Below are 12,895 nucleotides of genomic sequence, written 5' to 3'. Positions count from 1 at the left end.
GATCACGTGATCGGAAATCGGGGCCGATCGATCGTGTCATTTTCAATTAATCGCAATCGGATCGGGAGAAAAGAAGCCTGCTCGGGACATCCCTAGTATAAATATATCCATATCATGATATTAGACTGGATATTATTGGATATTGTACTATTGTGGATATGGCATAAGTGTATAAAAATATAAATATCGGATCGGGAAAAATCCATATCGGCAGATACTCAAAATCAAATGATCAGAATTGGATCGGGAGCAAAAATACATGATTGGGAGTCGGGACATCCCTACATTTTTTCAGTAATGTCATGACGAAATGAAAGAACAATCAAAGAACTTCCAGAAATTAGAACAAATTAATGAATTAACAAATTAGAAAAAGTTGAAGATATTTTCACTAGTTTGGTCCCGGGCTGAAAAGTTTGGAAACCACTGCTCTAAGCTGTAGGCCTATTGTCCAGCTTTAAGGTAAACAGCAAAGTGGTGGGATGTGTTTAGCACATCATGAACATCAACATGTAGGCCTACAGGTATTTATAGTGAGGTTGCACCACATGCATGAAATACACACCGACGAGACTTCATAGTGGTATTGCTGAAGAAAATTCCAAAGGCTGCAGCAACGCTGCTATTGTGAGATTGGGGAGTCAGCTGTTGACCCCATAATCACTTATATAAAGCAACACCTGTCACACGTACTGTCTGTCTGCAAAACGGTTCAAGTACTGCAGTGTTTGTCACACAGTGCACAACATTATAGGTTAACAGCACATGATTGAATAAAACACAGAAAGGTTGCATTGGCTAGAGGCGCCATCTTTGATGGCTTGGGATCATTGTATATGTTGTCTCTACATTAACAACAACAACAATAATGATAACAGTATAAGAATACAATAAGAATAAATACAATAGGCATAATAATAGCCTAACTTGTGATTTACCATGTAGGCTACTCAAAGTTATACTTTGCATAGGAAAAAGATAAATAAAAAATGTCCAGGTTTTAATAATAATAATTATTATTATTATAATAATAATAATAATAAGAGAGAGTTTTTATTATGCTATTAACATTTGACACTTTGTCTCGTGCATCGACTTGTCCAGCAACATGTGGCCGAGTCACTTTACTGACTGGTCCAAGTGTGACAGCCGGTGGATAGCACACACACACACACACACACACACACACACACACACACACACACACACACACACACACACACGCACGCACACACACACGCACGCACGCACGCACACACACACACACACACACACACACACACACACACACACACACACACACACACACACACACACACACACACACACACACACACACACACACACACACACACAACCCCCCCTTGGAGTAGAGTGACTGGGACTGGGAGGAGTTCACAAAGTCCTGACGCCCCCCTGGGGAGCTGATCACACTGCGAGTGCTATAGGTTCATCCCAACAGGTGCTCGATCATTCTCACTTCTCTCTCCGGGGTTTAATACCAGTCAGTCCGCTCTGCTCTTCTAGGCACCACGCGCGTTTCCATCCGATTATTGTTATTATTGTTTATCATTCACACCGTAGAGAGAGGAATAATCCGACCACTACCACGCGCAAATGATGCACGCTGCACAGAAGGACACCACCTACACGAAGATCTTTGTAGGGGGTCTTCCGTACCACACGACGGATTCCAGTCTCAGGAAATACTTTGAGGTGTTCGGTGACATCGAAGAGGCCGTTGTCATCACTGATCGACAGACGGGCAAATCCAGAGGTTATGGATTCGTAAGTATAATAATAACACGACGGCATGCTGTCTTTCGTTCGTTAGGTGTCATTTTCATCAACGTTGCTTGTTGACTGTGTGTGTCCCTGCCCTGGTTGCGAAGCCCGAGCAAGTTGATGGTGTCATTTGCATTGAATGGTAGGCTTACAGGCTATCAACAAATAAACTGGTCTACCAATTTACTGTAAGTGGTAGCAACAAAGTTAAATATAGACATGTTGGTTGCAATTGGTTAAGTGAATATGGTGCATTAACTAAGGATAGTAAATGGCACTTTTAGTCTTTTACACTTGTAAGCAGAGCCTTGGAGCTATTATTAATTTAGAGCACTGCTGCTGTTGAGAATAGGCTTACATTGTCCTACATACCCTGCCTTTATTTTATATCTATTTGTTTATTTCAAATACTGACTCAGCAAATCATGGCCATTCCTGACCTGCAATGTTCTTTCATAAGTTTTCTTGACCAAGACTATACTTGCCCATTAGCCTACGTGGTTCTCAAAGTGGGGTCCATGGACCGCCATGGTTCCGGCTTGAGGGGGTTCCAAATGGATCCTTACAGGACAGTAACTGACAGCTATAATGGGTCAGGTCCTTCAAAATTAAAATAATGAGAACAACTGACCAAAACCGTTTTCACTCTTTCACCAAAACGATTGTCAAAACAAATGGCCCATAATGTTGTTGGCATCAAGACTGTACTGTCACGTTTAGACCGTAAAGTCGGATTGAGATCTATAATAATCTGTGCTTCTTCTAGGTGACTATGGCGGACCGGACCTCGGCTGACAGAGCTTGTAAGGACCCAAACCCTATCATTGATGGCAGGAAAGCCAATGTGAACCTGGCCTACCTCGGTGCCAAACCCAGGGTCATGCAGCAAGGTAAGAATCTTAACTGACATGCCGACATTGCCGGTGCCCGGTGGACAGTTCGTACATTCAGAAGGCGCTCAATAAACATTCCGGTTCTGTGCGTTTCCTCTTCCGGTCCACAGCTTCCTTTGATTGGCTCGGCAGCGGACTTGAACCGGAAATGGATGGGTTTTGCCACCTTTTTGGAAACTCTGGGGCGGGCTACAGTTATGCACGGAACCTAAATAGTTGAGTACAGTTACACAATGGCTCAGTGGTTAGCACGTTTGACACACAGGAAGGAAGAAGGTCTGAGGTTTGAACCTGACTGGGGCCTCTGTGTGGAGTTTGCGTGTTCTCCCTGTGTTCATGTGATTTCTTTCCTCCGGGTTTTCCAGTGTCCTCTCGCACCAAAAGACACTCATGTTAGGGACATGCTCCTGCCAGTGCCAGTACCCCCCTGGAGCAAGGACCTGGAACTGGTCTCCCGTTATTTTGTGTGTCTTTCGGTAAAGACACAATTCTTTTTATAAAGACCCATTAAAACCGGAAAAGCATCGTAAAAATCCATTATTACTTCTCGGTAGCACCAAGAAGATAACATAAACAATGAAATATAAACAGAAGCCAGAAGAAAACAATTATTTTACTTTTTATGTCGTACAGAGAGAGAGTGACTTTCAGCGCCATGTGAATCTGTAACTCGGCACGTGTCTGAACACAAGCACAGTATCTTTCAATGCAGGACACATTATGTACATATACACAGTACATTGACATGCCTTGGGTTGTGTTTTTTGTGTGTCTTTTCATGAAGACCCAATAAAACCGGGAAAGCATCATTTAGGTTTTATTTAGCGTTGGCTATTCAAAAACAGCAGATATAATGCAAGCTCACAGCATGTCACTTCGTGCCCCACTGCGAGCTTGTACTGCTATTTTGGAACATTTTTGAAAAATCTTCAAAGTGTATTAAAGAACTACTGAAGGTATTTCTAAACTAGGCCTCGGGTCTTAATGGAATAAAATAATCTCAAATGCATTAGTTGAGAGTATCGTACATGAATGAATGACCTCAACACAATCTCTGTCCCATTCCAGGTTTCTCCTTCGGTGTGCCTCAGATCCACCCAGCCTTCATCCAAAGACCCTATGGGTATGTGACACTGCACAACTTACACATTGTCCACAGCCCCCAAAAACATTTCTGTTGTCATTACTCTTTGTGTATTATTATATCGGTTAGTTCAAGGATGTCGTATTGAAAGAAATGTAATATGTACTAGTAGCTTAGCTAGTCATCCCATGTTTTAAATCATTTTCTCTGTAGTGATATTTGTGTGAACAATATTGTTTGTAATAAAGGACCATACCACCATTAATACAGTGTTCACAGCTCTAGGCCTCTGTATATATCCTTTAACAGAAACCATTTTTCTGTTAGTTTTATTTTTAGATATCAGGTTTTCTCCATATTCATATTAAAATGTTATCAAACTAAACGGAACAATTGAGTTAATTTGGGCTAAATGTCAGTATGTGGTCATGGACATTCAAATTTTGTTCATAAATCAACCTTTTCTCCAGGGACAAATTTCTGCTAGACATTTTTTACATTTTCAAATCAAGCCACGCTTAAAATACATTGAATGAAACTGTAATAAAAATGTTTTTGTTGAAATACTTACCTATTTAAAGCAAGTCCCTACAAGGTGAATTTAATACTGTGCCAAAATGAATGAAATCCACTGGTTTCCCTTCATTTGTTTCTTTTCTTTTAATAGAAATACTATGGTATACTTTGAAAACACGGTCACCAATAAATTATACCGTGAGTTGTGGTCAATGGGTTTAGCCCACATGCTGACCACTGGTATGGTCCTTTACAAGTGTACGTTTGTTTTGTTTGTTTGTCTTTCAACGTCCACTCCCTTTAATCCTGAATGAGGACGTGTGATTGTGGATGTGTGACCCTCTGCTTGGTGGTGGTGATGACTGTGGAGTGTGGACGGACGTGAACATCAGGATTGACTCTCTGTTGTCTTATCTCTTTCTTGATCTGACAGGCTTAAAGGGTTAAAATAGCTGATGAAGGTACATGGTGGTGGTTTGAGGAATAGCTGAGTCTGCGTTGGGGCAGAACACTCTATAAGCTGTTACCTGTAACTGTGACATACTCAAACGAACATAAATGGTGACTAGATGCATGGGAGTCTATTTTTCTTTCAGTTTTATTTTTCAATAGTACATAGATTGGTGTGTGCCTTGTTTCCTGTATGAAGTGGTTTTCGGCTTAACTCGTGTGCTTATTTCTTCTTGCAGTGGGGCAGGTTGGGGGCAGACGTTTTTTCCCTTTATTTTGTTTTGTGCAGACTTTGGGAGTTTTGACAGGGAATCGTAACTCTGCCACTTTCAATGGTTGGTTGTGCTTTTAGCCTGCCGGGTCTTTTATTTTCCAGTTTTCAGTTAACATCAAGTTGATTCTGTTTTGTTGTTGAGGGCGGGATGTGACCACTTACAGTGTGTCCATTTTATGATTTATCCCCGACAACAAAACTACCATTGGCTTGCATGCTGGAGTTCTGTTTCCTGTTTTAAGTTTTCCTTTGATTTACCAATGATTTCCTTTTCATTAACCCATTGCTTTCACTCAATGCTTACCTCTACAGATATTGTACATTGAACATCTTTATTCTGTGCAGAAAGTGCCATTGTCGGTCTTCCATAGCTATCAGTTGTATGGCAAAGTGAGGCATGTGTGTGGCAGTGTAGAAAAGGGAACCCAAGACAAGTAAATAGTTATCACCACAGTGATGAAGCTATTGTTCTGTAACAGAAGACAGGCCGACCTCCCCCTACTGTAAGTAACTGATAAGTTAAGCAGGGTGGGTATAGTCATCTGCTCACCACACTGTACTGGAGACGTTTAGTGCTCTCTCGGCAGCAGCAGCTGCTGACTACAATGATCTCTATGGCCTCTCAAATTCAGATGGAAAACGGGAGTCACTCAGCGTCGTCGTTAATAATGTATGTACCAGACAGGGTCCGCTGCTCGCCTGTGGACAACAGGTGGGCTGAGCCATGTGCCCTGGAGACGGTTGGGTATATGCTGAGGATTATCCATGTGTTCCAGTGATTTACAAAGAACCTTTATTTAGCTGTGGACCTTTCACGACCACAAAATGTCCACCTCGTTTCATGTTATCGGGAGGGCTCTAGTCAGACCAGCTGTTCTAGCAGTGAAACTCTCTCTCTCTCTCTCTCTCTCTCTCTCTCTCATTTCTCCATTTAGCATTTAGCCAATTTCTTGAACAGTCCAAACAGTGCTGTGTGGTTGCATATATATATATTTATATATAGGAAACAATATTTACAACAATAAGATTGTGCACAGGCTAGGTGACTAGGTAACAGAAGAAGGAAGGTAAAGCGATAAGGTCGTGGCGTGGGGACAGTGGATCACCACAGGCAGCCATTAGACTTGATGAGTGCCATGCCATGTGTTGCTACCGGAGAGATCAGCTCGTCCTTTTGGGATGACAAGGGGAGCAGAAAATAGCATGCCCCCAGCCTCTCTTGTCAGTCAAGTTGGCGTGTGTATGTCTGTGTGTTTGGGCAGGGGGGGAGGGTGTATATATGTGGAAGTTCAAGTAGCTCAGAGAGAACACATCTATGGAAAGATTTAAAACTCTCAACACCTGCCCCTCAACATATTTAGCATAACGGCAGGGAACGGAATGCATTGGTATAAATTGTGTAAAATCTACCCGGATACACAGGCTTGTGTTTGTCCATTTATACCACACACTTTCTAGCTAACCCTTTCATTGCAAATCAATTTTCTCTGATACTGAACTGTCCAATTTAAGAGCACATTGACTACAGCCGACCCACTCACTTTGAAGTGTTATAATGATAGCACTAATTTTGCATTCACTTACTCTTACACTGAGGTAGAGTCCCTCATTTTCCTGCAAAGCTCCTCTACTTCAGTTTTTGGTTGCGTTTAAGGATCTATTAACACGTGTGGGCATGCCTGTATGTGTGGTGTTGTTGTGACAGTATGTGGACTGGTATAAGCACAGTTTACATCCTTTCTTGATGTGTTGTGTTGTGTTGTGATGAGCTCGCATTGTGAGAAAAACAGTGTTCAGTCTTGTCAGCAGGGCCGGGCTGTCTCATTTTAATGCCAGATTCAAATGCTTATTTGTATATAATTTTTTACTTAAACTTCAAAGCTGCACTCGTTTTATTTTTTTGTTTGTTAATTTGCGGTTTTCTGCTTTTATTTTAGTGTTCCTTCTCTAGGTAGGGCCTTTCGGTTGTTTTTTTAAAAGAATGGATTTGCTGTGTTGTTGAACTGAGGACTGAGGTTGATGTACTTTGTGTGGCGCCTGCTTTGCAGTCTCCTCACTTTTCTCTCACTATTGTCACATTTGGTACCAGTCAGCGTTTTCCTCTGCCCTCCTGACCCTATACATTCGTTCGCCCCATGTCTCCCCCGCAGGATCCCTGCCCACTACGTGTACCCGCAGAGCTTCATCCAGCCCAGTATGGGCAGTATGGGCATGCAGCTCGTCCAGCAGTCGGCCGCCACGGCGACGGCGGCTGCCGCCGCCTCCTCCCCGTACCTGGACTACACGGGCGCGGCCTACGCCCAGTACTCCGCGGCGGCCACGGCGGCCGCGGCGGCGGCCGCCTACGAGCAGTACCCGTACGCGGCCTCGCCGGCGCCCTCCGGGTACATGACCGCCGCGGGATACGGCTATGCCGTCCAGCAGCCCCTGGCCGGCGCCGCCACCCCTGGAGCCGCGGCGGCTGCGGCGGCCGCGGCCGCCTTTGGCCAGTACCAGCCTCAGCAGCTTCAGACGGACCGCATGCAGTGAGAAGGACCGCAACGGAAGAGTTGAGGCCGATTTACACAGCTTTTGTTTTTTCACTCGACAGAAAATGCTGTATATTCGGCCGGGAAAAAACTGTCACCCGACGACTTCTTTTTTCCCGGTTGAAATACAGCATTTGTTATCGAGTGACGAAACATAAATTGGCTTAAGGAAAGTGGCGTCGGTTGGTTTGTGGTGGATTCGGGGTCCATTCAACCCCCCTCCCCCGCAGGACAATGTAGAAAAGAGGTGGAGGGCTGCAGGAGGAGTCATGTGATGGTCCTTGTTTTGTCGATGGCTGTCTGTTCCTGTGTTCATTACCCCACTCTTAACCAAAGAGCCTGGAACACCAGTATGACTGAATGTCACTATTCAATCAAAATCAGTATATTATGATTGTTTTGTTAAGTATTTAATATTTATTTGTCTGGAAAATATTTAAGAAATGGTTATTTAAAGTAGCCTCACTGAACCTCACAATATCAACTGTTGGTGAACTTTGTCTGTATGCTGCATTTCAATTTGTAAAAGGTTTTGGATGACATTTGGGAATGCATTCAAGTCTTATGATCAGTCCCCTCTGGTGCTTTGAAAACCAAATAGTACTTAATTTAAAATATCATACACATCATAAGAAACTTTATATCACTGAAGAATCTTCAGCATGTGATTGTCCGACCAGTGTTTTTGTCTTTTGGGGGAAAAACAGCTATGCAATTACCCAGAATGATCGAATGGTCAATGTTTTGTTAAACGTCTCGTCCTTTTGCTGCGTGTTGTAAAGGCATATTGACAAGCATGGTGCAGATTGGATATCTCCATGCCCATTAGCCCTCGGAGCAAGGCGTGCTGACAGTAGAGGCTGAAGCATGATGAAAGCTCTCAATTTTCTCTGCTTTAAGCTGCACCTTGGCTATGTTTGACAGAAAGGGGCGTAGGATCACGCCTGAGCGTGAAACTTTTACATCTACTGTGCCTTTTTTAATGTTGATATCTGCATATTTATTATGAAGCCTTACAATTACAAACCTTTTTAAGGTGTGTACATGTTTTAATATGTACAGACACCTTTTATCTCTCCTGAATAATGAGACCACATGATACTGCAATTTTACTGAACAAGAGCATGTGGTGGAGATAAGACTTTACCAAGTATGAGTCTTTTGTGTTATTAATGAACAAAGAGTAAAACAAAAGTAGCAATAAGTATTTTTGTCATCGTTTTCAATAACTACTTTTGTTATCTCAAATGGATTCTTTGATGTTGACTTTTTTATACTTGAACTGTTAAAAAGGAACATTTTTTGAAAAGATGTTATTGTTAAGAATGGCATTTGATGTCATTTTACATTGAATGTGTCAGTGAAAGGGCATCACTTATTTTACCTTGCATTTTAAAATGCACGATTCAAAATATTGCAATCCTTTAGGTTGAATAAAAGGAATTTTACCTTCAGATCCGGTGAGTTGTATCTTCTGTTATTGGTAGAATGTTTTTTTATGTCCTGAAACTACTCTTTTCAAGGTTTATAAATGTTGAACTGAGCAGTAAGTGGCGTGAAATTAAACATGATTTCATTGATTTTATTTTGTCCAATTCATATTGGAATAAAGGGCCAGGATAATGAATGTCAGCTTACAGCTAAACAAACCACAATAAGCAGAGTAGTAGACAGTGAAATAAAGTAAATACATGAATGAAGATCGGTAGTACTAAAGATGTACTTTATTTATAAAAGTTAAAAGAAGCCAACATTTTTCGACTTAACAGAGTCTTCATCAGGGCTAGTATGCTACTATGATAGTGCCCCTCAAAGTGTCTGTGCACGCCACTTCTACTATCGCAGCCTTGTCTTTAGTATTCTAGTCACACTGATTTTTGAAGCACCAGCCTACTTTACATTATTCTTTTTGAGTGGTGCAACCACTCCTATAGACAGCTATGTGTGTGTCCATGAGTCTGTCCCCGTGTCCGAGCACGAAAATAGCTTTGTTGGCTTTCACCATTTCTCAACCGTTTTGAATGCAGGTTGGCTTGCCGGAAATGTCCCGGCCCGGCGCATTCCTGGGTGTCTGGATGTTCCTGGGACCCCCACACGGTACCTGTCATTTCTCAACCGTCCCCCTGTGCGCATTCATGGCGGTTTGGATGTTCTGGAGACCCCCTGGGGACCCCCACACGGTAACTGTCATTTCTCAACCGCTTCGGATGCGGGGCGGCTCGCCGGAAACGGCCCTGCCCCCTGGGCGCATTCATGGGTGTCTGGATGTTCTGGGGACCCCCCGGGGAACCCTACACGGAGTTGCACCACTCACTTCACACGGGTGTGATTTTTTTTCACCTCCATCGAGCACCTGGTTTCTTTTCTAGGGTGGCTGTGACTCGGGAGGTAGAGAAGGTCGTCCAATGATCCCTGGGTCGGTGGTTCGAATCCCGGCTCCTCCTGTCCACATGTCGAAGTGTCCTTGGGCAAGACTCTGAACCCTACATTGCCTCCAATGAGTTGGTCCGTGTAAGTTTGCCACCATTGGTGTGTGAATCTGGGAAGTGAGGACGCTGGCGTCGACTGTTCGCCACTTCACATCCCAATGTATGAATGAATGAACCATTGTAAAGCGCTTTGAGCACTTTGAAACTTTGAAAAGCGCTATCAAAATGCAATTCATTCAAAATGAAATGAATTTGAAGATTGGTAGTAATTGCTGGTGGGATCCAGCTAATGACATGAGAACAAGGTCACAGAAAGTACTGGCTGATGGGGTTGGAACAGCTGAGTAAACCAGGTGGTAAAATAATGAATGTTTCCTTTTCCTAAACTCTGACAACTGTTCAGAGGACTATGGAGTCTGGTGTGGTGGAATCAGCAACTGTAGGCTACTGGCTACACACAAGCACACACAAACGCATACAAGCTGCAACAGCTGAAATGGAGAAATGAACAAGATACAAGCAGAGCGTTGAGAAACAATGTTTTAAGCCTGATTTTAAAAGAGGTAGGTTATATGATATCTGCGTCTGAGAAATAACTACAAATTTACATTGGCTCAACTAAATGTTCTCAAAATGAAGTGAGTAGTAGGCCTATGTTAAAGCAAACTTTAAAAGTGTCTGTGCAAATCTTGCGCAAGGACAGGAGTTTGAACTCCGACTCCTCTCTTCTCTTGCATCTCTGCCCTTAGTTTCCTGTCTCTGTCAGTATGACTGAATTTTGAAAGCATAAAAATGACCCCCAATTTTTTTTAATCACTCACAGTGGTGGAAAGTAGTAACTAAAGTACATTTACTCAACTTTACTTAAGTGCCATGTGTTTTTACTTTAGTGGAGAATTTACAAATTTCAAGGCTACTTTTAATTCTACTCCACTGCATCTCAGAGGCAAATATTGTAGCCCCTTACGCCTACTTTATAGATTTTGATTAAAACATATACTATACAAACACACACTATACTACTTTGGCTATTTAAAAATAGCCGATCGGCTATTTTAAAAGGATTGTATACATTTGGAAACTTGTGAAATGGTAGCCTACGTTTTGTGTAATGCATACTTTTGGTACTATATTTTGATGCCAAACACTTTTGTAGGCCTACTTTTACTCAGTAAATTTTTGAATACCTGACTTGTACTTTAAACAGAGCATGTATACATGGTGAAGTGCATGCTATTAATACTTTTACTCAATAAAAAAGAGTATCCTACTGTACGTAATTCAGATGGATGCCATTATCATAGTCATAGTGAAGGAAAACAGACTGAGAGAATTCAACAGGTGTAACTTTTTGTCAAAATCCTCCACTAGATGGCAGCTGTGGTATGCTTTCATTTTTGTTTGGACTTCTGCATACACAGTAGGTTTACACACAAACAATTCATCTTCGATGTATCTTCGACAATTAATCTTCGACAATTAATCTTCCCCTTCAAATTAGGGAAGGCGAAAATTGTGCTCACGGTTGCTTCACCTCAGTTTTCCAGCAATACTATTAAATGTGTAAATAAACAGAATCAGAGTGTGCCATCATGGGCCGTGGTACAGTCATATTCCATAGATAGTAGGTCTACATTTGTTTAAATTAAAAGCAATAGCTTTACTAAGAATAACAGAGCGACTGTGATATATGAATTTACCTGCAATATATATTTTCTATCGTTATTTGTTAATATTTGATGTCTTTCAGTTTCAATCTTTGACTTTGGTTGTTAAACACTGAACCTCATAGGCCCTCCTGTGTTTACTTGGAGTAATTACAAATATAGAACACTTGATAGCCAGGGAATATTATCAAAAGAATGTCCAATCTGGGAATAAATGTTATGAGGTCTGGTTATCACATTTAGGCTATGGCCGTTTTTAGTGTCCTAATGGATTCAGAATCATGAAAAGCCCCTAGTTTGACCTGTCACATCATCACATATACTTAATGCAGAATTGTATTCCCAGGTATTATTAATATCCTCTGACTTGAGGAGTTTTACAAAGAATTTAAATAATTGTATAGGGGGGAAAGTACAGAGTGCTCAGGGGTCCAAAGGTTGTGGGCCCTCTAAAAGGTTGGGCCAACGGAGACCCACAATTGTGTGTGACTTTTGATTGAATCATGTGAAGAATGTAGGCTATTTGTTTTTTACAGTTTTCTACTAGAAGTCATAGATTCTTTGCAGTCCAAATCTAATAATGGCAGTAAACCCCAAATGAATACACAACAATTAAATTAATGTGTGGTAGGACATAACAATATTAGTAAATATAATGTATCTCCCAGAGATGCTGATTGGATAGACTTGACTGTCTGAAGTATATTATTCACACATTTATTTTTCACAAAATGTTGCCTTGCCACGTGTATAGATATGGTGATAGAATGGTGAGTCATATACTACTGCATGCCTTTCCCTGTTTGTGTAGAAACATCTGATCACCAGTTTGGATACAAGGGTGTTCCTTGTTGACTTTACAGTGATTGGGAAATAGAGTCTAGACTGGTTTGAACTTTGAATGCAGTTACCGGTAGTTCCCTTTCAGATATCGACCTAGGGTTAAAATCCACTGCCCCCCTAGACAGTTCTAGTTGTCCTGAACGTTGTGCATGATCTAGTAAGTAAATCAATTATTTTCAAAATAATGTAGACAAACATAATAGTTATAGAAAGACACACACCTCATCCAAGATGAGATAGATAGGACCTATCTTTTCCTTTACCTGACCACTTTCATCTGTCTCACTGGCACAGGTTAATGGTTAATGGTTAATCTGAAACCTGTCATATTAATGAATATTACACTATGCCCTTACACTACTCACCAAACATGTCAAGATTATACTACTTATAATACTGTAGTTGACTACTGTAGTTTTATTGGAA

General features: G+C 41.6%; 1 protein-coding gene across 1 annotated transcript; it reads left to right on the top strand.

The window, feature by feature from the left end:
• The first annotated feature begins 1,428 nt into the window (after positions 1-1,428).
• Positions 1,429-9,110, top strand: LOC310855427 (RNA-binding protein 24-like). The gene is made up of 4 exons (XM_083760432.1): positions 1,429-1,788; positions 2,552-2,675; positions 3,747-3,801; positions 7,153-9,110. Exons 1-4 carry the CDS (start codon positions 1,618-1,620, stop codon positions 7,529-7,531), a joined length of 729 nt encoding a protein of 242 aa, XP_083616558.1. The 5' UTR covers positions 1,429-1,617; the 3' UTR covers positions 7,532-9,110.
• The last annotated feature ends 3,785 nt before the right edge of the window (positions 9,111-12,895 follow it).

This window comes from Protomyctophum parallelum (genome assembly GCF_964188405.1).
Source record: "Protomyctophum parallelum genome assembly, chromosome: 3".
In the NCBI taxonomy this organism is placed as follows: Eukaryota; Metazoa; Chordata; class Actinopteri; order Myctophiformes; family Myctophidae; genus Protomyctophum; species Protomyctophum parallelum.
This window is presented reverse-complemented; position numbering and strand designations above follow the sequence as displayed.

What these genes read in the sequence shown, in the direction of transcription:
- LOC310855427 (XM_083760432.1), top strand. Translation starts at nt 1,618, where the DNA reads ATGATGCACGCTGCACAGAAGGACACCACCTACACGAAGATCTTTGTA. An exon ending in ACCCAGGGTCATGCAGCAAG is followed by an intron (nt 2,676 to 3,746) that starts GTAAGAATCTTA and finishes GTCCCATTCCAG; the next exon opens with GTTTCTCCTTCGGTGTGCCT. An exon ending in TTCATCCAAAGACCCTATGG is followed by an intron (nt 3,802 to 7,152) that starts GTATGTGACACT and finishes TCTCCCCCGCAG; the next exon opens with GATCCCTGCCCACTACGTGT.